The 27,483-nt window shown below is 42.6% G+C and overlaps 1 protein-coding gene across 5 annotated transcripts in view; it reads right to left on the reverse strand.

Moving 5' to 3' along the window:
- The window catches only part of LRRC71 (leucine rich repeat containing 71), a 138,665-nt gene that overhangs the window by 67,236 nt on the left and 43,946 nt on the right, over window positions 1–27,483 (reverse strand). For 2 of the 5 annotated variants that reach the window (XM_089693030.1, XM_089693027.1), the window contains 5 exons: window positions 17,978–18,013; window positions 14,360–14,494; window positions 7,000–7,137; window positions 4,956–5,031; window positions 4,119–4,193 (listed from right to left, as the gene is read on the reverse strand). In XM_089693030.1, the coding sequence (XP_089549156.1) occupies window positions 4,119–4,193; window positions 4,956–5,031; window positions 7,000–7,137; window positions 14,360–14,494; window positions 17,978–18,013 (460 nt within the window). The remainder of the gene's footprint in view (window positions 1–4,118; window positions 4,194–4,955; window positions 5,032–6,999; window positions 7,138–14,359; window positions 14,495–17,977; window positions 18,014–27,483) is intronic. The other 3 variants (XM_089693032.1, XM_089693029.1, XM_089693028.1) reach the window with 2 other exon arrangements.

Genomic DNA, 27,483 nt, shown 5'->3' on the forward strand with positions numbered 1-27,483 from the left:
TGAAGCCTTTGGAACACCTTCTACAGCTGCTCCTCTAAAGTTCTTCTGAACACTATTATGTCATAAAGATAGACCAGAACTTCGATTAGATTTATGTCTCCCCCCATGCACTCCATCAATGTCTGGAAAGTGGTAGGCATCCTGGATAAGCCTTGGGACATATGATCGAATTCAAAGAACCCGAGCGAGGTGATAAAAGCTGTTTTCCACTCTTCAAATCCAGGACACTAAACCATTTGGCTCCTGATAGACACTGCAAAGAATCTGCAATCACGGGGGGGTTGTATATTGGTCTTGGACAGTCTGCTTATTCAGGGTGCTATAGTCGATACACATCCACAAGGTACCATTCATCTTGCGGACCACTACAATGCCTCAAAGCCTGGATCACTTCAGCTGTCAGGTCGGCTGCTGGCTCTGTCTGGCATTGAGCCCGAAAGTGTCCCAGTTCTCTGCACTGGAAACGAGGTCTAGGGCACCCTAGACTGGATTCCCCTCTTCCAGCTGACATGGCTGACACTGTCTGTGCCATATCTGACATGGTCTTCTGCATAGTGATGTGAGTCTCCATGACCTGTCCCACAGTATTTGGACTTCACAGAAAGATTGTTGAATCACGGCTTGGGCCTAAGCCAACTGGGACAGGGTCTGCACTATACTGTCCATGGTGATCATGACCTGTGCCTCAGACAACCCCTCTCTGTTTGGAAAAGCTTGAATGACATAAGAGAAGACATGGGCCAGGGTCCACCTTAGACTTCACTCTTCCTGGCCTTGGCCACCATCAGAGCTTCTTTTTCTCTAATGGTCTTCAGCAGCTTTGAATACGTCACAGCACCAGAGGGATAACTGACTCTAAGTATGTGTACAATTGGCTCAAGGAGTTGAGCTCCCTTTTTTACTTGGGTCCATAGGGCCTTACTGGTGCTTTCCGCCTTCACCCCTCCCTGAACCACTTGGTGCAGAATCTTGCCCAATCTTTGAACATAGTCGGACAGTTATTCCTGAGTGCGGTTCCAATATGTATGGAGAAACGAGGGTTATATGAAAGGTTTCGTCCATGCTGAATGATTGGCTGCAGAGTATTGCTCCTAGAGTCTGGATATTGTCTACAGCTGCAGAGCATTGCTTCTAAAGTCTGGATATCCCCTACATTCATCACTCCCAGAGCAATAGCGCTTATGCTGATTTATAATTTGATCAGCATATAGCTCTGGGGAGTTTATCCAATTTATTTGGTGGTGGATTTATCACGGTGTTATGGTTTCCACATGATTTTCCAGCATCTGTATGGTGTTTGGACTTTTTACACTGAATTATTTGGAAACTTTTTTTGTTTTTATTATTTATTTATTTAATTATTAAGCGCATTCCTATATATATCTAATATCTATACCAATTTGGGTTTAGGACTGCTGTATATTTAGATTTATTCTTTGTTTATGTAAATTTCTTTGGTTTGGCGCTTTTATGATTTATTCTACATCTTCCCCTAGTGGTGGAGCAGTCTTTCCAGAAAAGAATTTCACCCTCCGATAGTTGTGACTAGAAATCGAGGCAGAGTTTTTCAGCAAGGTCTCTATAAACTTTCCTAGTTCAGCTCATGAAGTGACAGATATGCCTCCTCCAGCTGCAGCGGAAGTGGACGCCTCTAGCTCAGGGGTACCTTTCCGTAAACTCTCTCCACTTCATTCAACAGTACAGGATCGGAACACTTGTGTCATTACTGTGTCAGTCAGATGTATACTATGTTCTTCAAGCACAGAAGGGATCCCTTTGGCCCATTTAGTCAAAACTAATGCATTGGGTGCATCTGGGTTGCTCCCTTTATGGTCTGGTATGCGGGCTGTTAACATCTGCATAACCTGCTCTTCAGCCCACAGTACTCTGAGTTTCCATTCTCCTCTTGGCACAGGCAACGATCTCAGATGGTTCCATACTTTCTCTCTCTGCATGGCCACAGATTCTCTTAACAGAGATATCCCAGACTAGCCTCCACATGTAGCACTACCCCCTTAAGGGTTGCTTAGTAATTATTTTGTGTTCCCTGTCAATTTGAACTTCTGGTTGCAAACCCAACCTCTTCTGACACCACAGTGCTCCCGAGACCAAAGTAAATCACAACTGTAAAATGGACTCACACCCAAGTTAATGTAAACCAATATGGAGTTTATATTGGAATCAAAGCACTGTCCCTTTAAGTACACTACAGTGTCTTCTGCACACTAGTTGGTGCCCAGTTGGTATGAGGTTGAGATGAGGTGTGTAATATAGTTCCTTGGGATGGTGACACAGAGATCACGAAGGAACAAGGGGAGAATTAATAATTTCCTTCTTGATGGTAGTGAATTAAGGCCTGGTCCCCTTTAAAGCACTAACATGGGGCAGGCTTGAAGTGATGGATAGCACAATTGTCATAAATGTCTATAGGCAAAGACAGCTCCCTTTGTACTTCAGAGGTGAAAGCTAACAGTAATAGGAATCTTGCTTTGTTGAAGAAGAGAAACTTGTTGTTTCAGTGGATTCTACTGTATTCTGGCCTGCAACTGTATGTCCTGAAATCAGCTTGTACAGGAAACTGCAATGTAGATGTATCTCAACGATGGCGGCTATGAGATCTAGGCCACAAACTGAAGTAACTACATGTAATGTTCACAACTATATGTAGGTAGATAGCTGAGGTGGCAAACTGTCAGTATTCACTTGGCTAGTGGATACATGGATCTCTCTCATCCGATTAAATAGTCCAGCAGATCGTATGTCTCTCTCTCTCTGTAAACGAGGTCAGTCCACGGACTCACCGGCTCAGACTCGGCATCCCATCTGGTTTCCTGCTGTCAGATTGGCCTGCTGGGCAGCGTGGCAGACCGGGGGGTCAGTAGGCTCTTTCTGCTCTCTCTCTCTCCAACCCTGGCTCCACAGCCAAGTTCAGCACTTCAGCCGTCAGCACACTTCCTTCTCCTTCAGTCTCTCCCTGCACTGTCCTGGCCAATCTCCCGGGGTTTGATATTTATATGTCCCACCCTCACGCTACCTCTCTTGGGAAATGTAGTCCCTGACTACCCTGATCACCAGCTGAGTCCTGATATACAGCATACAAGTTCCAGAGGGCTGTTCTGTCGATTGTGAGTGACCCTGAATGGTAGATTACCGCCATCTATTTTAACCGCTTCCCGTCTGCACTATAGCAAAAATACTGCTACAGGGTGGCACGGGTATATATATGTGATTTTGCATTTCTGGGTACGGGGCATGCGAGCCCTACCCACACCGCCATTCGCGACCGCGGCTGTAAATCACCGGGTCCCGGCCAGTGATTAGTTGCCAGTGCCCAGTGATTTCCGATGATCTCTGACATGGAGGAGAACTGTTTTGTTTACTAACAGTTTTCCTCCCTGTCAGCTCAGGCACACTGCTTTGGATGGCTGTGCTTACAGTGAAGCACACTGGCACAGAACCCCTAGTAAAACACTCCCAGCACACAGTTAACCCTTTGATCGCCTCTCATGTTAACCTCTTTCTGCCCAGTGCCATTAGTACAGTGTCAGTGCTTTTTATTAGCACTGATCACTGTATTGGTGTCACTGGGGATGTCAGTGACACCAAGTCAGGTCCCACCAGTGTATCTATAAAGCCATTTGTAAACACTAAACCTTTCACATAAACCATTTAATTTCCACGTATTGAAATTTTGTTTTAGCAAAGACATGTAGCAGAATACATTTTGGCCTAAATTTATGACGTAATTTTATTTTAAAAATTTTTTTATTGGACATGTATAATAGCAAATAGTCAAAAATATTGTTTTTTTTCTCAAAAGTGTCGGTCTTTTTTTTCCAAAAAATTAAAAACGCACAGGCGATCAAATACCACCAAAAGAAAGCTCAATTCGTGGGAAAAAAAGGATGTAAATTTCATTTGGGTGCAGTGTTGCATGACCTTGCAATTGTCAGTTAAATAACGCAGCGCCATAACGCAAAAAAATGGCCTGGTCAGGAAGGGGGGTAAATCCTCAGGAGGGCAAGTGGTTAATGTACTGCAAGTAATAACATTTCAATGGGCTACACATGCTTTTGACTGATGTGTATTAAATAAAATTTAACTAGGTCAACGCCTACCTGATGCTTGGGCAGCACTGCAGGATGGTGAGGAAAGAAGAGAAGGTGGCATCTGTGAGGCCAACGTTCCACAGGCTGAAAGAACATAAATAAAGATTAGTGGCTAATTAAAGAGTCATTACAGCTAAATCTGATATATTTCAGTGCTCCTGTAAGTGGACTCCTCTAGCTTCTTGTATCTTGAGGGGATTGAGCAATGGGCTATAATATCCCCATCTGGAGTTCTAGATTCTTGTCTCTTTCCACCATGGATCACTACTCCTCCTGCTGCATTCTCCATAAATAGACAATACAACAGGAACAGGGCAATTCCCTCACACAGAGGACCGTGTAACTTGGATATAGAAAAATTCTGAAACTCAATTGTTTTTTTTACTTGGTGATCCTGCCAGTTCCCGTATGTCCATTCAAGAATAATAATGTTCTCTGAGCAGCTCCCTAAGCAGCAGGAGCAGTGCCGTTACCCTAGGATCCTTGTTTCTTGTGGACTTCAAAGTAACATAATGACACACAAGGTGCCTGCAGGTAGACTGAGGCATAATGGGAATTTGCTATCACCAGAGAGGTAACAGCTCTTGCATATGGCATGGGCAGAAAACCAGAATCGACTGAGGGGAGCTAGCTAAACTTCTAAAGCTAAAAGCATAAGTACTGGGTAACCGAAAAAAACTACTAAACACAAGTTAGGGACAGTCTGTAACAGGTTAGGGACATTTAGTTTAGGGTGTATTATTGGTTTAATGAATATATTTGGCTGGTGATTTGAATTCTGTTTTTTATCTATAAACTAAAATATTACTTTTAGGGGTTCAACACAGAATATAAAATTTACCTCACCTGATTTTGTGGAGATTGGTGAGAGCAGGTAAACATTTTGAGAATATACCCATCATTTTATCATCAATTTTCCATCCTGTAGTCAAAGCAAAAAAATTTAATTTTACTTTGTACTGTAATCCAATGCCATTTTACGGTTTTCTTGGTGCAGGCCACCAAATGAAAAACTTTATAAAGGCAGGTATGTACATACCATACAAATGTATATGTCCACTTTTAAATAAGTGCTTACTATCAAATATGCTCTTCTGTGTCCTTTTTTGACTTTCCTTTCATTTCCAATTTGCTTTTTAAAGATAATCCTACTAATAAAAATTCTGTACAACTCATCCTACCACCTGCTAACATATTTCTTTGTGGCATGCCCCAAACCCTGGTTTTTATGTAAAATATTTCAGTGATTCTCACTGCAGTATATATCCAGAGTTCAATGGCTGAAGAAATATAAGTAGGATGAGTATATGTAAGAGACAATGGATCAAGGGTTAGGCTGGCCATACACTGATCAATTTCATTCTCTGTGTGGCTGTCTCTGCTTAACAGAAATTGATAGTTTGAACAACTTCTGTCAAAAGGGACGTTTTGGAAAATGTTTCTACATTAGCGGCTGCAGCTGTTAACCAGTGTACTCTGACAATGGAGGGTCCCACTGTCAAAATACAGTGTCTAACGGGGGATTCCTCCATCTATTTCTCCTGTGTGGATGGGGGTATCTGCTAATTTTGTATAAGAAATATACGAAAAAGTACTAGCATGTTTCAGACAATCTGAGACGATCTAAGACAACAGGCTATAAACAAACTCCCTTACAGGGGATCAGAGTTCTGCTTTTAATTTAAAGAAAAGGAAAAAAGGGGTTTCAATCAGTATGAAAACTCTAAAGAAGAATTAATCTTTTTCTAATGGCCCAGCTCCAGTTCTTGCTGTTTTATTATTAAGATGGCCAAATTCATAAACAGTAGAAGTCTTTATTAGTGCTACAACCAAATTAGACTGCAAACTGCCTGCAACCCAATTAGTATGGTGCTGCCATTGCTGGACAGATATTGCTGGCAACCTCCCGAGAATACTAGTTGTCTGGATGTGTCTGACTTTGACAATTCTGAGTCATGAAATCTCAGCATTTCTTCTATCTATACTTGGTCTAGTTCAGGGGTGCTCAACATGTGGACCTTATGTGTGGCCCTCACCCTCAAACCAAGGAAGGGTATGCCCAGTATTGGCAACCCATTGATTGCGATCTGGGCTTGCCGAACTGTCACCCCGGAGCATCAGAGCCAACACCAGCAGGGGAGGAAGCAAGTAGCTGAGGTGGGATTGGGAGCCACATAAGCCGATGCTTCCTTTGTTGCACAGGCTTCTGTCCCAGGCAGAGTGATACCAACTGTACTTTGCCTGGGACCTTTCTAGCAGCCTGGAGGGCAATGCAGAAGTTGGAAGAGAAGTATTTAACAACACATACACTGCACTTTTGCAATGGACATATTAGCACCTATAAAAGGGTTAACAAATAGCTTTCCGCGGGTGCAGCGCAGTGCACCTGTGGGTTACCTGCACTGAGCCATAGACTTAATATATCCTGCTGGTTTGGTGCGCTTTCAGAAAGTGCTCCACACCCAAAAGGTATAATAGATGTCTATAGCAAAATGCAACTAACTCGGAAAGCCTCAGGTGCACTGTGCTGCACCCATGGTGTGGGTAAACAGCAGTGCATCAGTGTAAAAGCAGCCTTATAGGGGGCTCAGGACAGTAAGGGTTTGTTTACATTTGTGGTTTGGGGGGCGGTAACCAAATCACTTAGGCTGAGCTGGTCTAGGTTAATAACACAACAAGCAATGAAGCCATTCAATCAGCATGGCAAGCAGAGAACTGGTATCTGGAGGGGTCGAAATGGCATTCCACGTATTTTGTTCATGACAGGTTTCATTATTTCACATCCTCAGGCTGTCTTTTTTTTTTAACTCTTCCATACCTTAATTCTTTGATAAGTTTTCCATAAACTGACCTGGATCAAAGGATAGAATATAAAAACTGGGAATGTCACCTCTGATAGAAATTTCTCGCACAGACTTCCCATCTTCCTTGTCCACCTCTATTTGGATGCTTGGCTTGAAGTAAGAGAAGCGGTCTGTGATATGGGCAATCTGGCTGTCTTTGTCTAAAGTCAAGTCTGTGTCATCTGCTGGTAAACACAATTCCACATTATTGTTACAGTTAGTAAAGTGATAATGGTTTCACAAGAAGCATATATTTAATCTAGTGCCACACTTTAATTAAGCATATGTAAGACAGCTATAGTTATAGGGCTAAAGAAATACAAAAGTATCCAAAAAATTATGCAGGGCAGTGCAAAATGGCAGTGCAGAGCTATTGAGAGTATATGTAGTCACAGGGAGGTTAGTAAGCAGTATGCAGTGGTAGGGTAGTCTGTGAGCATTATGTCAGGGCAGGACAGTCAGTGAGCAGTATGTCAGGACAGTCAGTGAGCAGTATGTCAGGACAGTCAGTGAGCAGTATGTCAGGGCAGTCAGTGAGCAGTAGGTCAGGGCAGGACAGTCATTGAGCAGTATGCTAGGGCAGGACAGTCAGTGAGCAGTATGCTAGGGCAGGACAGTCAGTGAGCAGTATGTCAGGGCAGGACAGTCAGTGAGCAGTATGTCAGGGCAGGACAGTCAGTGAGCAGCATGTCTGGGTAGGACAGTCAGTGAGCAGTATGTCTGGGTAGGACAGTCAGTGAGCAGTATGTCTGGGTAGGACAGTCAGTGAGCAGTATGTCAACACAGTTAGTGCACAGTATGTCAGGACAGGACAGTTAGTGAGCCGCATCTTAGGGCAGGACAGTCAGTGTGCGGTATGTCAGGAAAATCAGTAAGCAGTATGTTAGGGCAGGACAGTCAGTGCACGGTATGTCAGGACAGTCAGTGATCAGTATGTTAGGGCATGACAGTCAGTGAGCAGTATGTCAGGGCAGGACAGTCAGTGAGCAGTATGTCTGAGTCGGACAGTCAGTGAGCAGTATGTCAAGACAGTTAGTGAGCAGTATGTCAGGACAGAACAGTGAGTTAGCAGTATGTCACAGCAGGACAGTCAGTGAGCAGTAAGTCAGGGTAGGACAGTCAGTGAGCATTTTTAAAGGACATGTGACAAACTGCACCAAAAATGCTTCCCAGAAGCATTTTTGAGGCACTTTTCGGGCGTTTTTCAGGTGCTTTCCATTGATTTCAATGGGAAGAGGCGTTTTGAGGGCGTTTTTATTTTAACTCATGCCCCAAAGATGCTGCAAGCAGGAGTTTTTACAACGCACCGCAAGTGCAATGCCTTAGTGTGAAAACATACATAAATATATATTCACATACATAGGGCAGCATTTTTCTTGAGCTTTTCAGGTGCTTTTTTTTTTAACGCAAAAATGCTTCAAAAACTCCTTAGTGTGAAAGTAGCCTAATGCAGGCCATAGACGGTTCGTTTATCGGCCGAATTTTCGTCCGAAAGAATAATCGGCCGATATTCGCACCATTAGTGGGGCAATGTCGTCGGCCGATTTTCGCAGTTCCTTCTCATTTCTTTTATCAGTCATGCTGGAAAATTTACGAAAAATGGCCGATTTTTGTAAGCATTGGTGGCAACAGAACGGCCATTTTTTTCGGCCCGTAAAACGAACCGTCTATGGCCTGCATTAGTGAGCAGTATGTCAGAGAAGGACAGTCAGTGAGCAGTATGTCAGGGGTGGGCAGTCTGTGAGCAGTATGACAAGACACTCAGTAAGAGGTATGATAGGACAGTCAGTGAGCAGTTTGACAGGGCAGTCAGTGAGCAGTATGGCAGAATAGTCAGTGAGTGGTACAACAGGGCAGTCAGTGAGCGGTATGACGGGCAGCCAGTGAGCGTATGACAGGGCAGTCAGTGATTGGTATGGCAGGAAAGTCAGTGTGTGGTATGATTGGACAGTCAGTGAGCGGTATGACAGGACAGTCATTAAGCAGTAGGGAAGGCCAGTCACTGAGCAGGATGATCCATCAGTCATTTACCACATTGTTGCACTCGGAAGACTTCCAAGGCTGGTATGTCTACTCCACTTCACATCTTCAGCTGCTACATGAGCCAAATGAAGCAGCCATCTGTGCTATGATGGGAGGAACTGGCCACACCCCCTGCCCCACCCACTCTGGTAGCCCTAATCTGTGTGAACTGTTTCCCAAACTAGGTACTATCTACCTTCTGTGCTCCTCACACAGCAGGCCATGCCCTCTCACAAGTTCTGTTCAATCACACAAGAAGGTAGGCACCACCTGACTTCCTCCCATCAATTAGAGTCCCCAATATTGAGCCATTAAACAGCTCTGCTGCTGGGGAAGCCTGAGAAGGTAGGGGGGAGGGATCTGTGTACTGCATGTTATATCTGTTATCCTCCTCCGCCTGGCAGCAACTCTGTTTTGGCACCATCATGCACTAAGTTCAGAGTGAGAAGCTCAGCTGTCCATGACAGACCTTCGTTTGAGGGACTCAGCCCAGGACAAGATCACATCAAGACAGCTGTCAAAAAATTGTGAATGTCCCAGGCAATTCAGGACTGTTGGCAACTATGCAAAAGGGGCACAGAGGTGGTTGAGCTACAATCACTGTGGAGACTGACTGGTTCACTGGCAGAAGGATTTGCATAAATGCACACACAAAGATTGTGAAGCACAGCAGGCTTTATTGGACTGTATATGGACACAATTATTTGCATGCTTAATGGATTTGTACATTTAATGTTTTGCATATTTGATGAATTTGAACTATAGCACTTTGGTTTTGTATATGCTACAATACTGGGAAGTTATGTGCACGGGTCAAAAGGGACATTACAGGGAATTTATTAATAGCTCATTACAAACTGCACTTATGTTTTTATTGCACTTTTGATGAATTTGTACTTATTATTATATGTAATTTATTAAGAGTTGCTACAGTTTTTTTAGGAACACTACACTGTGTTTTATATTTGTATCTATCTGTGTTTATGGTGATTCTACAGAAGTGTTTGCGCTGCTCCATAGATAAATTATTTGTTTTGGTGTAGAAATTAGTTAGGCGTATTTTTTTCCACAATAAGTATTTAATAACAAAGTTATCAAGTCATACATAGCAATTTTGAGTATCCATAAGTTTGAGGTATGAACAAAGATCACCAAGAATAAAAAGGAAGCAAACTAAACATACAGAACTAAACATTAATAATAAATAAAATAATGAGGAAATAACAGCGTGTGGTTCCCCAAAATCACCAGTAAGGGTCCTGGGTAGAAGTAGGTATATGACTTTGCTCTGTACTTACCCAGGATTCCGATAAATGAGTCCGGGTGTTGCATAAAATGAACAAACAAAAAAAAACAGCTTCCATTGCCAGGGCAGGGAAGGGGCAGTACAGGGAGGGATATAGCTGGGACACTGGACTGTGTCTCTCTCCTCCAACTCCCACCTGCACGCACCAGCCAGAGACCCCAGCTTCGGGGGTATTTTTTTTTATTTATGGACACATACAGCCAGGCTTTGGAGCCACTTGCTATAGGGGCATATAGAGAAGAGGAGGAGTGGACAGCGCCATCATGGGACCCAAAAAGAAGAGGTTCGGGGCTGCCCTGTGCAATACCATTGCACAGAGCAGGTAAGTATAACACTATATTGCAAAAAGTATTGGTACACCCCTCCAAATCATTGGATTCAGGTGTTCCAATCACCTCTATGGCCGCAAGTGTATTAAATCAAGCACCTAGGCATGCAGACTGCTTCTACAAACATTTGTGCAAGAATGGGTTGCTTTCATGAGCTCAGTGAATTCAAGTGTGGTACCATAATAGGCTGCCACCTGTGCAATAAAGCTAATCCCTGAAATTTCCTTGCTACTAAATATTCTACGGTCAACTGTTAATGGTATTATAACAAAGTGGAAGCAGCTGGGAACAACAGCAACTCTTCCACGAAGTGGTAAGCCATGTAAATTAAAAGCATGCTGAAGCGCACGGTGCACAGAAGTTGCCAACTGTCTGCAGAGTCAATAGCTAAAGACCTCCAAACTTCCTGTGGCCTTAGATTAGCACAACAACAGTGCATAGAGAGCTTCATGGAATGGGTTTCCATGGTTGAGCAGCTGCATCCGAGCCTTACATCACCAAGTGCAAAGCAAAGCATCGGATGTAGTGGCGTAAAGCTCACTGCCACTGGACTTTAGAGCAGTGGAGATTTGTTCTCTGGAGTGACGAATCGTGCTTCTCTGTCTGGCAATCCGATGGACATGTCTGGGTTTGGCAATTGCCAAGAGAACGGTATTTAACTGCTTTGTACCAAATGTAAAGTTTGGTGGAGGGGGTATTATGGTGTGGGGTTGTTTTTCAGGGGTTGGGCTTGGCCTGTAGTTCCAGTGAAGGGAACTCTTAAGGCGTCAGCATACCAAGAGACATTTTGGACAATTTCATGCTCCCAACTTTGTGGAAACAGTTTGGGGTTGGCCCCTTCTTGTTCCAACTTGACTGCGCACCAGTGTACAAAGCAAAGTCCATAAAGACATGGATAAGCAAGTTTGGGGTTGATGAACTTGACTGGCCTGTACAGAGCCCTGACCTCAACTCGAAAGAACATCTTTGGGATGAATTAGAGCAGAGACTGCGAGTTTGTTATTTTAATAAAAAAAAAAAAAATTTTTAGTAACACTTTAGTCTAACTATCAATATTAGCATATCCTAACTCAACTTCATAGCTACCTCATAGCTATAATGTGTTTCTGCATTAGGCTTTGCTCTTCTGATCGTGTGTGTTTTCTGATTTGTCCTGTGTAGGCTTTCTTCATTTTAAAATAGTACAATGATGGCACTGGAACCTTAGGTAGATATACAGTAATTTTCACAAAGCCTGCTGCTTCAGTGTTTTTAGATCTTTTTGTCAGATGTTACTATGGTATACTGAAGTATAATTACAAACATTTCATAAGTGTCAAAGGCTTTTACTGACAATTACATTAAGTTTATGCAAAGATTCAATATTTCCAGTATTGACCCTTCTTTTTCAAGACCTCTGCAATTCACCCTGGCATGCTCTCAATCAACTTCTGGGCCACCTCCTAACTGATGGCAGCCCATTCTTACATAATCAATGCTTGAAGTTTGTCGGAATTTAAGGTTTTTTTTGTTCACCCACCTCTTGAGGATTGACCACAAGTTCTCCATGGGATTAAGGTCTGGGGAGTTTCCTGGCCATGGACCCAACATTTTGATGTTCTGTTCCCCAAGTCACTTGGTTCTCAATTTTGCCTCATGGCAAGGTGCTCCATCATACTGGAAAATGCATTGTTCGTCACCAACCGGATGAGTTCTTAGGCAAAATTGTGACTAAGCCTACTCCCTTGGCTGGTCTCAGGATGCTTTACTGTTGGCATGACAGAGGACTAATGGTAACGCTTACCTTTTCTTCTCTGGACAAGGTTTTTTCCGGATGCCCCAAACATTTGGAAAAGGGATTTATCAGAGAAAATGACTTTACCTCAGTCCTCAGCAGTCCAATCCCTAAACCTTTTGCAGAATATCAGTCTGTTTCTGATGTTTTTCCTGGAAAGAAGTGGCTTCTTTGTTGCCCTTCTTGACACCAGGCCATCCTCCAAAAGTCTTTGCCTCACCGTGTGTGCAGATGCACTCAAACCTGCCTGCTGCCATTCCTGAGCAAGCTCTGCACTGGTGGTGCCCCAATCCCACAGCTGAATCAACTTTAGGAGATGGTCCTGGTGCTTGCTGGACTTTCTTGGACACCCTGCAGCCTTCTCCACAACTATTGAACCTCTCTCCTTGAAGTTCTTGATGATCCGTTAAATGGTTGATTTAAGTCCAATCTTAGCAGCAATATCCTTGCCTGTGAATCTCTATTTGTGCAAAGCAATGATAACTGCACGTGTTTCCTTGCAGGTAACCATGGTTAACAGAGAAAGAACAATGATTTCAAGCACCCCCCTCCTTTTAAAGCTTCCAGTCTGCTATTCTAACTAAAGCTATCATGCTGTCACTCTGTCATGCTGTTATTCTAAACCAGCATGACAGAGTGATCTCCAGCCTTGTCCTTGTCAACACTGACACCTGTGTTAATAAGAGAATCACTGACATGATGTCAGCTGGTCATTTTGTGGCAGGGCTGAAATGCAGTGAAAATTTTTTTTCTGGGATTAAGTCCAATTTCATGGCAAGGAGCGACTTTGCAATTAATTGCATCTGATCACTCTTCATAACATTCTGGAGTATATGCAAATTGCCATCATAAAAACTAGGGCAGCAGATTTTGTGAAAATTAATATTTGTGTCATTCTCAAAACTTTTGGCCACGGCTGTACTGTTGGTATCCCAAAGACTCACTGGAGCGCTGGGCTGTGGAGGGGGAGGAGTGGCTGGCTCAGGCTCTCAGAGCTTTGCTGCGAGGTTGAGCCAGGTGCCGCTTCAGACTCTGGAATGGATCCTGACTTTAAAGTCAGGATCTTTCCCCAGCCTGAACCAGCTGGGTGATGTCAGCCGACAGCAGACGTCAGTGTGCTGTCAGCTGAAAATGGGTCACAGGAAAATTAGGTTTTATACCAAACCTATAAATGGTGCTACATGTAATGTGTTTCAGGGACAGTACATTGTCCCCTTCATCAGGCCTTAGGATATGCTGTATTCATCGGGAAGGACTCAAAATAAAAATGTAAACCCTGTATTGCAGACACTTGGCTCCTTATCCAGACTTACTCTCTCTATAGCCACACTAATGATCTGTTTCATGATTTGTCCACAGCCATCTCTGATCATTCTTGTCTACATAGTGTGCCTGCCTACAGTGGCTTGTTATGCCAGTACTAAAACTCCTATCTTCACTGTCCAACCTGTCTGAAAAAAAGGTCTCAGGGAGACCACTGCATCTTAAACACATGTTTATGCCTTAAAATACTTTAAATTAACACTACTTTGACTTCTGAGTCTGATTCATGTGTTTACTAACCCTAAGGCTTTGTTCACACAGACATACTTAAGCACATACTGTCTGTGAACAGGGCTTTGCACCCACACTCACATGGCTGTCAAATTAGAAGCAGTGGCTGTGTCCGTGCAGCGGCTGCATCCCAACTGACATGAATGGGATTTTCTGCATGAGGATGCATCTATGCATCCCTGTGTGGGCAACACATGGCCCTCACATGGGCATATGCTTATGTACACCTATGAACAAGGCCAAACTGGCAAATATGAGAGCTGAACAGCTCAGTACACATTTATTGTTCCTCTAAATAGTCAGCTGTTTTGCACTGACTCACTGCATTCCAATGTTCAGCCCACAGCTGCTTGCTGAACAGGAGAAACCATTCTGCTGCACTTCCCTCTGCATAGATCCTGCTGGGTAAAATCAGAACTCACCAAAGGTAGTTTTCTCAGATGTCGGTGTACTGGGCAGTCGCGGTCTGTTCAAAACTCTGGGAAATTCTGTATAGCCCAAACGGCTACAGAGCTCAGTGAAGTCTTGTTCAAGGTTGCCAGTGCACTGGTAGTCATCTAAAACCAAAAGCATCAACAGTAAAATAGACACAATAATTAAAGGCAATCCCATATTTAATTTCACCTCCCACTTTTCTGCAGAATGCTTACACACAGTGAAGAGTAAAAAAAAATTAATAATAAAGAGCCACTCTTGACTTTGTTGTTAATAATGGGAAAAGGCACAGACACACAACACAGTCAGTACCACAGTCAATGTGTACCACCACATCACCAAAGAAACACCCAGTACTTCCTGGTACACGGACACATCTCCCCATAATGCACTGCTCAATGCATGGACAGCCCATTGTCAGGCCCAATTGCTGTCAAGTAGGGGCTGGCAAATGGAAGACAGCATGTACAGCCTTTTCTAAAAACTGGCTACAAATGATTATACAATCTTTTTTATATCTACCAAAATCCATGTAGCCCGAAGGCCTCCCTTACTGGATACAGATTAAGGTAGACCCTCACATTAGATCTAAAGGGAACTAGACAGAGACTGTATGATGAGCTTGAAATGAGTTTGATCAGTTTAAGATTTAATTTACTTATCAAGTACAGCCTGCATACAGTATATTCTATCTTGTAAAATGAACCTGATAGTTTTCCGAAGAATGGACAGGTTAAACTTTAGAGAAAACTTTTGAATGTAGAAATATGGGAGCTACCATATCAAAAGCTTGGTTGTCCTCTAAACCCCCAATAACCTGGCATAATGCCTAATTAATAAGAAACCATAAGTTATTCAGAACATTAAGATGCATTGGATAGAACATTATTTACTTGATAGAGTTGAGGCTGAAGATCAGGATTTCTCCAGAGGTTGCTAGGGGTTCCTTGAGCAATGAGCAATTTCTGCCTCTCAGATAAGTTCCTACTGACACCATTGATATTTTTAGCTAAGTGTAAGGGGACAATTCTTCCCACTGACCATCACACTAATGTATCATGACTTGTAGATATAGTATTTTTTTATCAGAGGTTCACTGAGACCAGAAAGTTATTGCAAGGGTTCCTCTGTGCCGAAAAGGTTGCAAAAGGCTGCTGTAGAAGGAAACCAAAGCCTGTGACTAGTGATGAACTAAGGTATGGGATGAACCCACTGGAAGCTGTCACATGCTGGCCCATTCAGCTACATGCAGCGAATTCCCTGCCCTACAGACACACAGCTGCATATAACAAAGGGTGAGGATGCTGGTATCATAACGCACATAATATGACCACATAACCTATTGGGCTGGTTGCTTGCTATCATGTAACAGCTTCCTGGAGGTTTGGGCTGAACGTGGTTCTCTTTAAAGGACAGCTTCACTCTTAGTACATTTAGGAAGATCCAAAGAGGAAGGGGAAGTGGAAAAGAAAGGGGGGGGGGCACAGAAAGAGAACGAGTTGAGTATGCCATAGGGTAGGCAGATGGGGGGGGGGGTGTAGGGGTTCTAAGTTCATAACCAATCAGTTTCCAAACAGCAGTTATTGGCCATGCATGTCAATCCAAGCACTCCAAAACTTATTGACTGTCTTTGGGCAGTTTCTACTCTATATGTTAGTTTATATATAGGCAAATTGTTGATAGTGGCATGTCAGACAGAGAGAGAAGGAGGGGTAGGGAGTCTCCAATTAGGTAGAAACAAACTGTCCTTCAAATGCTTTCAATACCCCCTATCTTCAGCCTGAGTTCTCCAGTGTGTGGTTCTACATAATGCCACATAGCCTTTGCAGAAAAATGTCCAGGCATTGTCTAGCTCCTACTCTGCATACTTACCACTTCTTGTAAAAATTCCCAAGGCTGGTCCAAACAGATTGGTTTGAACTAGATGGAAGTGTAATTATTGGTCTTTTTTTCAACCTGACTAACATGGCGGCCGCCAGCCATCCAGATGAATACAATGCCTCTGGATGCAATTGGGAATTTTTTTCTGCAAAAACGATGTAGCTCGCATAGTAAAGGGAAATGGTGGAGTCATTTAAAGGATAGAAAAAAGAACAACATTAACAACAACAAGAATCCCATGCATAGTTCACATGGCTGGACTATGCATGTGCAAAAAATACAAAGCCTACCCACGCTAGGACAGTGAAACCAAAAAATTACTATATACACTATATTCCCAAAAGTATTGGGACACCCCTCCAAATCATTGGATTCAGGTGTTCCAATCACCTCCATGGCCACAGGTGTATAAAAGCAAGCACCTTGACATGCAGACTGCTTCTACAAACATTTGTGAAAGAATGGGTCGCTCTCAGGAGCTCAGTGAATTCAAGCGTGGTACTGTGATAGGTTGCCACCTGTACAATAAGTCAATTTCCTTGCTAGTAATTATTTCACGGTCGACTGTTACTGGTATTATAATAAAGTGCAAGCAATTGGGAGAAACAGCAACTCATCCACAAAGTGGTAGGCCACATAAAATGACAGAGTAAGGTCAGTGCATGCTGCGCAGAAGTTGCCAACTGTTTACAGAGTCAATAACTAAAGACCTCCAAACTTCATGTGGCCTTCAGATTAGCACAACAGTGCGTAGAGAACTTCATGAAATTGGTTTCCATGGCTGAACAGCTGCATCCAAGCCTTACATCACTAAGTCCAATGAAAAGCGTAGGATGCAGTGGCGTAAAGCACACCGCCACTGGACTGTAGAGCAGTGTAGACATGTTCTCTGGAGTGACGAATCAAGGTTCTCTGTCTGTGGACAGCCTTCCCAGAAGAGTTGAAGCTGTTATAGCTGCAAAGGGTGGGCCAACTCAATAATGAACCCTGCGGACTAAGACTGGGATGCTATTGAAGTTCATGGGCGTGTAAAGGCAGGTGTCCCAATACTTTTGGCAATATCATCAAATATAAATTATAGCATAAAAATTGTAAAAATATAAGAAAATTATGCATGAAACCACAATTATAATACAATCATCCAAAAAAATCTGCATATAGTAGGGCTGCTGAGATAGGGTTTATCTCCTTTTATACCAAAGAACAAGATGTGTTGTGTTGTGCATGTGCAATGTGTGTTGGCACAGAGCATTGCAACCTAAAACCAGAACTGCTTGGAAAAAGGTCTTTATGGCAGAATCATTCAGTGTTATTTTGAAATGAAAATGGAAGAATATTAAAATGACTTTTGAAATAACCTTAATATATTAAGGCTTACATGAGTAGGTGATTTAGTGATTGCGACTACACATACCTCTTAATGTAGAACACTATTATGTATGGCTTTGTTCATTTTTTTGGATCACCCTTTTGTATGGTGATTTTTCAACAATAAAAGTTTTTTATGTGCAGCAATCCAATTTTCTTTTTTCTATATATGGCCTTTGGGAGGGCCTGATTGCTATCCACTGTGACTGATCATCGTTGTGCACTCCACCCATATTACTGCTTTATATACCTCTTAATGTACCACCTAATCCCAAAATACCTCTGTTTATTATTGGACACCCAGGGCTAGTAATATTAAAATATTGAGAAGCATGGAAACTACACACTCTTCTTACCAGTTGACAGTGATGTTTTGTCTTGGGGACCAACACCTTAAACAAAACATATGTAAAAAACACATTACAAAATATTTTGCATACTTATATAGCAGGATGGTACTTTGCCAGCATAGCCCTGAAAAATTCAAGTAATATCAAAATAACCATGAAGAACATTTCATATTGGTAAGGGCATAATGCATAATGGTAAATTTCAACAAGATAGGTTTGTTAGTCATACTTATTTCAGTATTTTTTACATTCTTTATTCTATTCTTCATACAATCTACATATGATATATGAGTATTTATATGTATAATATTAAGAATCTGTTAAGTGGAATTTAAAAAGAAACCTTTTTAAGGTGTATGTCCAGAATAAACATTTTTTAATCTTAAATAAAACAGATAAGGATTAGAATTCCTATCACATTGTTACTGCTACCCAGGACTTTGTTACAAAAATAGCCCCTATTTATTGCCTGGGTGCCTACAGTTTCAACACAAGGAAATAAGGGGAAATCTGCAACAGGAACACAGACAGCAACAAAAAGTTGATAAGGGTTCTTTTTAAAAACAAAAGCTTTGGCTGGATATAGTTAAAGGCTAAATTTACCTTTAACTTAAACATAATAAATGCACATACTTTTGCAGGTAAAAAAAGTTTATTTTTTTTTTACACAGAAGCCTGCAATGTATTGCACCCACAAACAGTGGGTTGAGGGAGCAATGTCAGGTGGGGGGAGATGCTGGAACATGTTAAATATTATGTCCTAAATACAGGTGTGACATGTTTTAAAAGGTGAACCTATCCTTTAAGCTGTCCAAAGATGGGTCAGTTTTTTTAGTTCAATCGGCAGATTGAACATAAAGAAAAAACTGACCCGATTCCCCCATCCACACATTCGATGTAGTTGGGGGAATGACTCCTGAGCTACTGTATTCTGACAGAGGGGTAAGAATCATGGAAGACTTCCTCTGCAGGCTTTTGTGTTTACAAATGACAGCAGTAATTGGATGAGTAGTTGGGTATTATATCTTGTGTTGGCAGTGGTGTATTTTGGTTTTGTGCTGCGCTAGGCTAGACAAAAATTGGGCACCCCCCTATCTAAATTTGTCCCACCACTTCCTGTTTAAGATTCACCCCTTCATCTGTAAACTCCACACTTCCTCTTTAGGCTCCACCTCTTCCTATTAGAGCTCTACCTCTTATTTAATTGCATTATCGGTGTCATTTGGAGGAATAGTGCCCCATCATTGGTGTCAGTAGAAGGAATAGTGCCCCATCACTGGTGTCAGTGGGAGGAACAGTGCCCCATCATTGGTATCAGTGGGAGGAACAGTGCCCCATCATTGGTATCAGTGGGAGAAATAGTGCCCATCATAGGTATCAGTGGGAGGAATAGTGCACCATCACTGGTGTCAGTGGGAGGAATACTGTCCAATCATTGGTGTCAGTGGGAGTCAGTATTCCTCCCACACTGACACTAATGAAGGGGCACTATTAGTCCCACTGACACCAATGATGGGAAAGCATTCCTCCCACTGACACCACCCCCCCTGAAAAGTGTCACCCTAGACAAACGCCATTTTTGCCTCACAGCAAATACACCCCTGTGTGTTGGGTGTTGTATCTTGTGCAGATGCCACACTGGTAGAGGTATGAATGGGGTCCAGCAGTCCAGTGTGACTGGCAGAAAATGAGATCTTCCACCTGATACTTCTTATCTCATTCCTGGGGTTCCGACCCCCCCTTCCCCTACTACGAATGGAGATCTGGCCATCCTGAGACGCAGCAGCAGACATAAGCCAAGATGCTTTGAAAATAGTCTTCACCGTCTCACTCTGATGTACATTCCCTTTGCTGTGCCATGCATTTCAATTGCCATGTACATTGCTTATTCTGCAACCCATCATATCACCTGCAATGCTGTACACTCCCTATGCCTTACCACCCTATTCCATTTGTAATATTGTATGTTTCCTGTTTTACAAAGCCTCATAATGTCTGCCAGGCTGAATTTCCACTATTCCACAGCACATCCTTCCATAAACCATGCTATACTTTCCTTATTCTGCAGTACCTTACTCTGTATTCCATGCTGTATGTTGCCTATTCTGCAATGCCTACTTCCATATACTCTGCTGTATGTTCCCTTTCCCCATCACCTCATTCTGTATACCATGCTTTACGTACCCTTGTCTGCACCGCTTAATTATGTATACCATCCCAGACCCTACATGAATATCTCTTCTTCACCCAGCAATCTGGAGGTGTCCCTGAACAGGGGATCCAGTTACTGCCACTTTAAAAAAATGAACACTGGTAGATAGCTAATCTGGTTTTCCACCAGAGTGCACCTTCCCCTATCCGCTCAGGGGATGTAGGCGTACTCACTCAGATCCTCTCCTGTAACACTTGTGGGTTGGTGGCTGCTCTGATCCTCTCCTGTACTGCTTGTGGGTTGGTAGCTGCTACCAGGCCTATCAGCTGCGCGGCTCCTTTCCTGTCATACAGGTGGTCCTCTCTCAGGGGGCCAGTGAGCTCTGAGTTTCCCTCCTTTCCAGCTCCAGGCCTGCAGGTAGGCCCCAATACACTTGGCCTCCTCGTAGCCTCCTGCTCTCAGCCTCACAACTTCCACCTGAATTCTCCCTCCAACTCTCCTGCCACTGAGCAAGCTCCAACACTTTTAAGGATGTCCAGCCCCTTGCCAACCTCTTTTTGGGGATTGGCTAGGATCCCTCAAGGGTGCATCCAGCCACTCCTCAGATCCACCCACTGCCTCTAGAGCTATCCTCCAAAAGCCCTAGAGCAGGGGGAAATTCCAGAGGGGCTGGCCTGCAGGGCCTTAAAGCCCTGACCACAATTTGAGCCCTCCCTGGCTATTACACCTGAGCTGCTGCTCAACCCCTGTCTAACCATTGGAGTCTAGCTCCCCCTAACTAAACTAGGAGGGTACTACATTTATATTCCACACAACACTCAGCTGTAAAATCCTTTCTGAACACTGGTTTACTCTGTTTGGCATGCTACACATTTCCTATTTTACACTGCCTTGTTTTATACCTGATGATGGAAACACAAATCTGTATTTACCTCATTATTACTGCCGCATTCTTTTCAGTCCCTCTCACCTCCTGTGGCATATAGAGCCCTGTAAAATAATGTTTTTTCTGTTGTGGGGCCCATATTTTTCTATGGATCCCTGTGATTTCTGGTTATGCCCCTTAATAATTTACTTATCGTGGTTCGAAAGGCTCAAGGTCTTTTACCTTCATGCATTCAATGCATGAAGGTAAAAGACCTGTGTGCAGCATCCCCAACCCCCCTAACACTCACATAATTCACCTCTCAATCCAGCGATGTGCACTAGAATCTCGGCTATCCCCAGACTCCCTCTTCTCATTGGCTGAGACAGAAGCAGGAGCCATTGACTCCCACTGCTGTCAATCACAGCTAGTGAGCCAATGAGAAGAGAGAGGGGCTGGGACTAAGCCACAGCTCTGTGTGTGAATGGACACATGGAGCAGAGGGTGTCCCCATAGCAAGTTGCTTGCTGTGGGGCACTCATCAGGAGGGAGGGGCCAGGACAGCTTGAGGGGGACCTGAGAAAAGGAGGATCCAGGCTGCTCTGTGCAAAACCACTGCACACAGCAGGTAAGTATATACATAGTTAGTCTTGCTGAAAAAAGACAAAAGTCCATCCAGTTCAACCAAAAAAAAAGTTATAATCCTATACCCACAGTTGATCCAGAGGAAGGCAAAAAACCCAGCAAAGCATGATCAAATTTGCTCATGCAGGGGAAAAAATTCCTTCCTGATCCCCCGAGAGGCAATCAGATATTCCCTGGATCAACTTTACCTATAAATGTTAGTATCCAGTTATATTCTGTGTATTCAAGAAAGAATCCAGGCCTTTTTTAAAGCAATCCACTGAGCTGGCCAGAACCAAATCTTGAGGGAGTTGGTTCCACATTTCCACAACTCTTACTGTGCAGATACCTTTCTGTATTTGGAGATTAAATGTCTTCTCCTCCAGACGTAAAGAGTTCCCCCTTGTCCTCTGTGATGACCTCAGGGTGAATAGCTCTACACCACACACTGTATGAACCAATGATGTATTTATACATGTTGATCATATCCCCCCTTAATCTCCTCTTCTCAAGAGAGAATAAATTCAGTTCCTCTAATCTTTCCTCATAGCTGAGCTCCTTCATGCCTCTTATCAGTTTGGTTGCTCTTCTCTTTACTTTCTCCAGTTCCCCAATGTTCTTATTGTGGATTGGTGCCCAAAATTGACATGCATAATCCAGATGAGGTCTCACTAATGATTTGTACAGGGGTAAAATGATATCTCTCTCTCTGAAGTCTATACCTCTTTTAACCTCTTATGCGCCGTCCTATAGCAGAAATACTGCTACAGGGCGGCACGGTGCGCAAAATCACATATATATATACATGATTTTGCATTTCCGGGTAGGGGGCGCACACGCCACGGCTGTAAATCACCAGGTCCCGCACAGTGATTACCCGTCGGTGCCCGGTGATTACCGAAAATCACTGATGGGGAGGAGGGCTGCTTTGTTTACTAATAGTCCTCCTCCATGTCGGTTGGGCACAGTGCTCTGGATGCACAGCACAGCCATCCAGAGCAGTGTGCTTACAGTGAAGCACACTGACACAGCCCCCTAGTAAAACACTCCCAGCACACAGTCAACCCTTTGATCACCCCTCATGTTAACCCCTTCCTGCCCAGTGATATTAGTACAGTATCAGTGCTTTTTTTTTTAGCACTGATCACTGTATTGGTGTCACTGGGGATGTCAGTGACACCAAGTCAGTCCCCCCCAGTGTGTGAATGCTTGCCGCAGTCCTGCTATAAGTCGCTGATCACTCATTATTAGTAAAAAAAAATTCCAGTATCTATACCGCCATTTGTAAACGCTATAACTTTCACGTAAACCAATTAATTTACACGTATTGGGATTTTTTTAGCAGACATGTAGCAGAATACATTTTGGCCTAAATTTATGATGAAACTTGATTTTTAAATTTTTTTTTAATGGACATGTTTAACCTCTTCCCTACAGTAGAAATACTGCTACAGAGCGGCACGGGTGCGCAAAATCACGTATATATACATGATTTGCACTTCCACGGTTTTCACGGTCGCCGACCTCCGGGTACCATGATTTGATCCCTGAGAGATCAATCATCCGATTTAGGCCAGTGATAGTAGGCCTAAGTTGGATGATCGATCCCTGTCAGATCAGGGATCTTCCTGTACCTGTATTTACAGTTACACAGGTACATGAAATGATGACATCTTCTTTTTCTGGTCACATGGCGTCCCAGAGAGAGAATTATCAAGACACAATGAGTAAAACAGCACACTTGCACAGTGAGAACACGTTAGGACACATTTAACCCCTTGATCGCCCCCCCCAGTTAACCCTTTAACTGCCCTGTCACCAGTGTCATTAGTATAATGTACAGATTTTTTTGCTGATTACTGTATTAGTGTCGCTGGCTACTTCAGATAGCATTAGCGTCAGTTAGTGCCCCTCCCAGATAGCGTCAGATTGCCTGCCAGTAAACCAGTAATCACAATTAACCCCTTGATTACAAGGAACATGCTCACATACACAATAAACCTCCATTGCTAGTATAGTATAGACACCTGCCAGCACCTGCATTTAGCCCCTACACCTACCCCCCCCCCTACCTCTTCTCCCCCAGCAAGTGCAGTATCAGTAGGTCACTGTCACTTGATACATTGCACACAAAACTGCAGTGTTCACAGAATCTGGCCTGATCTCTGTTAGCACTTGCCGGTAAATTTTTTGGTACTGACAGCCAGGTCCTCTTTTTGCCGTGAGTCGCACTAGGTACCTATAAATTTAGTGGCCAAAATGTCAATGGAAAGGTACTCTAGTGAAGAGGTCTACAGGATTCTGAGTATGTCAGGTGAGAGCGAAGGGGAAGACTCACTGACACAATCAGCCTCAGAATATGAAAGCAGTGTCACCCTGACAGATAGCTCAGATGATGGAGCAGAGGTCCCTGCTAAGATCAGGCGTACCCGACCCCGTTCCCAGTTGCTGAGATGTTACAACCACATGATAACTCTCATATGCAGCAGAGTGCCAGTACTAGTGCCGCTCTATCTTTTGGTGAACTGGTGAGCACCAGTGGCCTAGTACATCCTGGTCTTTCACATACCAGCAGTGCAGTCCCATAAGTGCAGTACAAGCTGGGGCGGTGGCGAGTCCCGCAGCCACCAAGGATTCGCACACAGGCCCCTAGTATCCTTCTTGATTTGCTTGCAAATCCCGATTGGTAGCTCACAAATTCTGCAGCACTCATACTTCCCCCATTCACTGCCCAACCCAGAAATCAGGTGGAAACAGCAAATTTAAATATTCCCCTTGATTTTTTGAAGCTGTTTGGCCAGTTCCGTGCCATTGGGGGAACCTAAGAATGCAGCCGGTGTTTCTGCCAGCTGACCGTAGAGCTGATGGAGACCGGAATGGTGCCAATCATCTCTATAGTCTAAGAAATTGAAAGCTACGATCATTTCATCACTTCAGTTTCGCAGGATATAAACAGTGCCATTTTTAAATTGGGAAAGCATCTGATCACACCGATCTTGGTGAGATTAGATAATGTAAGGGCAGAGGAGAGATATAGGGGGGATTTACTAAAACTGGAGCACTCAAAATCTGGTGCAGCTGTGCATGGTAGCCAATCAGCTTCTAACTTCAGTTTGTTCAATTAAGCTTTGACAATAAAACCTGGAAGCTGATTGGTTTCTAGGCAGAAGTGAGCCTGATTTTGCACTCTCCAGCTTCAGTAAATAAACCCCAGATAAGTCTGACAGACCCCAGATTTCTCAAAAAAGAATATATGACAATGCCCATTGAAGTTATAGGGGATATTTGCATTCCTTGATAGCATTAAAAGTGATAAAAAAAATAGTGTAAAAATAATTAAAAAAATCAAATTAACATTAAAAAAAAAGAAAAGCACCCTCGCCCTTCGCGCGCACGTGCCAGTATGTAAACAGCGGTTGTACCATGCATGTCAGCTATCGACACGAACATCAGATCAAGGGCAGTAATTCTAGCACTCGACCTCCTCTGTAAATCTAAAATGGTAGCTTGTAAAGGCTTTTAAAGCATTGCCTATGAATATTAAAAATGTATGCAGTTTGTTGTCATTGCATGGGGCATGCGCAGTTTTAAAGCATGTTATGTTTGGTATCTATTTACTCAGCATACCATCATCTTTTATATTTTACCAAATAATTGGCTAATATATTGTATTTTTGTGCATTAAAACTAAAAAAAGTGTATTTTAAAAAAAACATTGCGTTTGAAAAATCGCTGTGCGAGTACTATGTGACATAAAAAATTGCAGCATGCATTTTATTCACCAGGGTGGCTGCTTTAAAAAAATATAAAATGTTTGGGGGTTTAAAGTAATTTCCTAGCAAAAAATACAGATTTTTCAAAAAAGTGTCAGAAAAGGCTTAGTCTTCAGGTGGTTAGAAGAGTGAGTGATGTGTGGCATAAATTTCTAATGCTGGGCATAAAATGTCCCCACCCTCCCAAACTGACCCCTTTTTGGAAAGTGGACACCCCAAACTATTTGCTGAAAGACATGTTGAGTCAATAGAAGAATTTAATTTTTTTACCACAAGTTTTTGGAAAATGACAAAATAAATTATTTTTTTTTTTACACAAAATTGTCACCTAAATGATTTCTTGCTCACACATGCCATGGGTATATGTGGAATTACTCCCCAAACTACATTCTGCTACTTCTCCCAAGTATGGGGATACCACATATGAGAGGCGTTTTGGCAGTCAAGCCAAGTACAGGACCCCAAAATCCAATAAGCACCTTCAGGCTTTTAAAGGGCTTTATTTCCTCAATACACTTCCTGACTACCTGTCACAGTTTTGGAGGCCCTGAAATGCCAGGATAGCTCCAACCCCCCCAAATGACCCCTTTTTGGAAAGACACCCCAAGGAATTTGATAAGAAGCATGGTGAGTATTTTGAAGATCTCGTTTGTTGCCACAAGTTTTTGGAAAATGAAGAAAGAAAACAAAAACATATATTTTCTTTTCTTTTTTTATATTTCAAAACCTTGTGAGAAACAATGAGATCTGCAAACTACTCACCATGCCTGTTTTTAAATTCCTTGGGGTGTCTACTTTCCAAAAAGGGGTCATTTGGGGGGGGTTGGTGCTATCCTGGCATTTCAGGGCTGAAACCGTGATAGGTAGTGAAGAAGTGAAATGAGGAAGTTGCGCACCTTCAGGCTTTCAAAGTGGTCATTGGATTTCAGGCGCCTGTATGTGGCTAGGCTCCCAAACAGTCTCACACATGTGGTATCCCCATACTCGGTGGAAGTAGCAGAATGTATTTTGGGGTGTAACTCCACATATACTCATGGCTTGTGTGAGCAATATATCATTTAAGTGAAAACTTTGTGTAAAAAAAAAAAGTTTTTGTCATTTTTAAAACAGTTGTGGGAAAACAAAATCTACCATGGACTCAATATCACTCTCAGCAGATAGCTTAGGGTCTACTTTCCAAAAAGGGGTCATTTGGAGGTGTTTGTAATGTCCTGGTATTTTAGCAACTAAAGAAATGTGATGGGCAGTCAGAAAGTAAAAGCTGTGTAAATTCCATTATCTATACCATAGTTTGCAGATGATGTAACTTTCACACAAAGCAATCAATATACACTTATTGGGATTTTTTTTACCAAAAAAGTGTAGCAGAATACATTTTGGCCTAAATGTATGATGAAATTTGAGGGTTTTTTTGGATATTTTTTATGACAGAAAATATCATTTTGGGTTTTTTTTCAAAATTTTCAGTCTTTTTTTGTTTATAGCGCAAAAATTAAAAAGCGCACAAGTGATCAAATACCACCGAAAGTTTGTGTGAATAAAGGACATAAATGTAATTTCTGTACAGTATTGCATGACCGCGCAATTATCAGTTAAACTAGTGCAGCGCTGTACAGCAAAAATTGATGTAAATTGCAGTATCTATACCATAGTTTGTAGACTCTATAACTTTCACAAAAAGCAATCAATATACACTTATTGGGACTTTATTTACCTAAAACATGTAGCAGAATACATTTTGGCCGAAATTTATGACTAACTTTGAATTTACTATATATTCTTTATAGCCGAAAGTAAAAACTATCATTTTTTTTCATAATTTTCAGTCTTTTTTTGGTTATAGCAAAAAAATAAAAAGCGCACAGGTGACCAAATACCACCAAAAGAAAGCTCTATTTGTGTGAAAAAAGGACATAATTTTGTTTGGGTGCAGCATTGCATGACAGTGCAATTACCAGTTGAAATAGTGCAGAATATATAGTAATACTCGTGAGCCAAAATGTGATACTCCCCTTGTGCAATAAATTATCTACCAAACTATTAAATCAAATAAATGGTGCATCAACACTTTACACAATACTCATTATCTGTGTGAAAC

This window comes from Staurois parvus, unplaced genomic scaffold, assembly GCF_062004578.1.
Source record: "Staurois parvus isolate SC_StPar_1 unplaced genomic scaffold, SC_StPar_1.0 ptg000610l, whole genome shotgun sequence".
Taxonomy (NCBI): Eukaryota; Metazoa; Chordata; class Amphibia; order Anura; family Ranidae; genus Staurois; species Staurois parvus.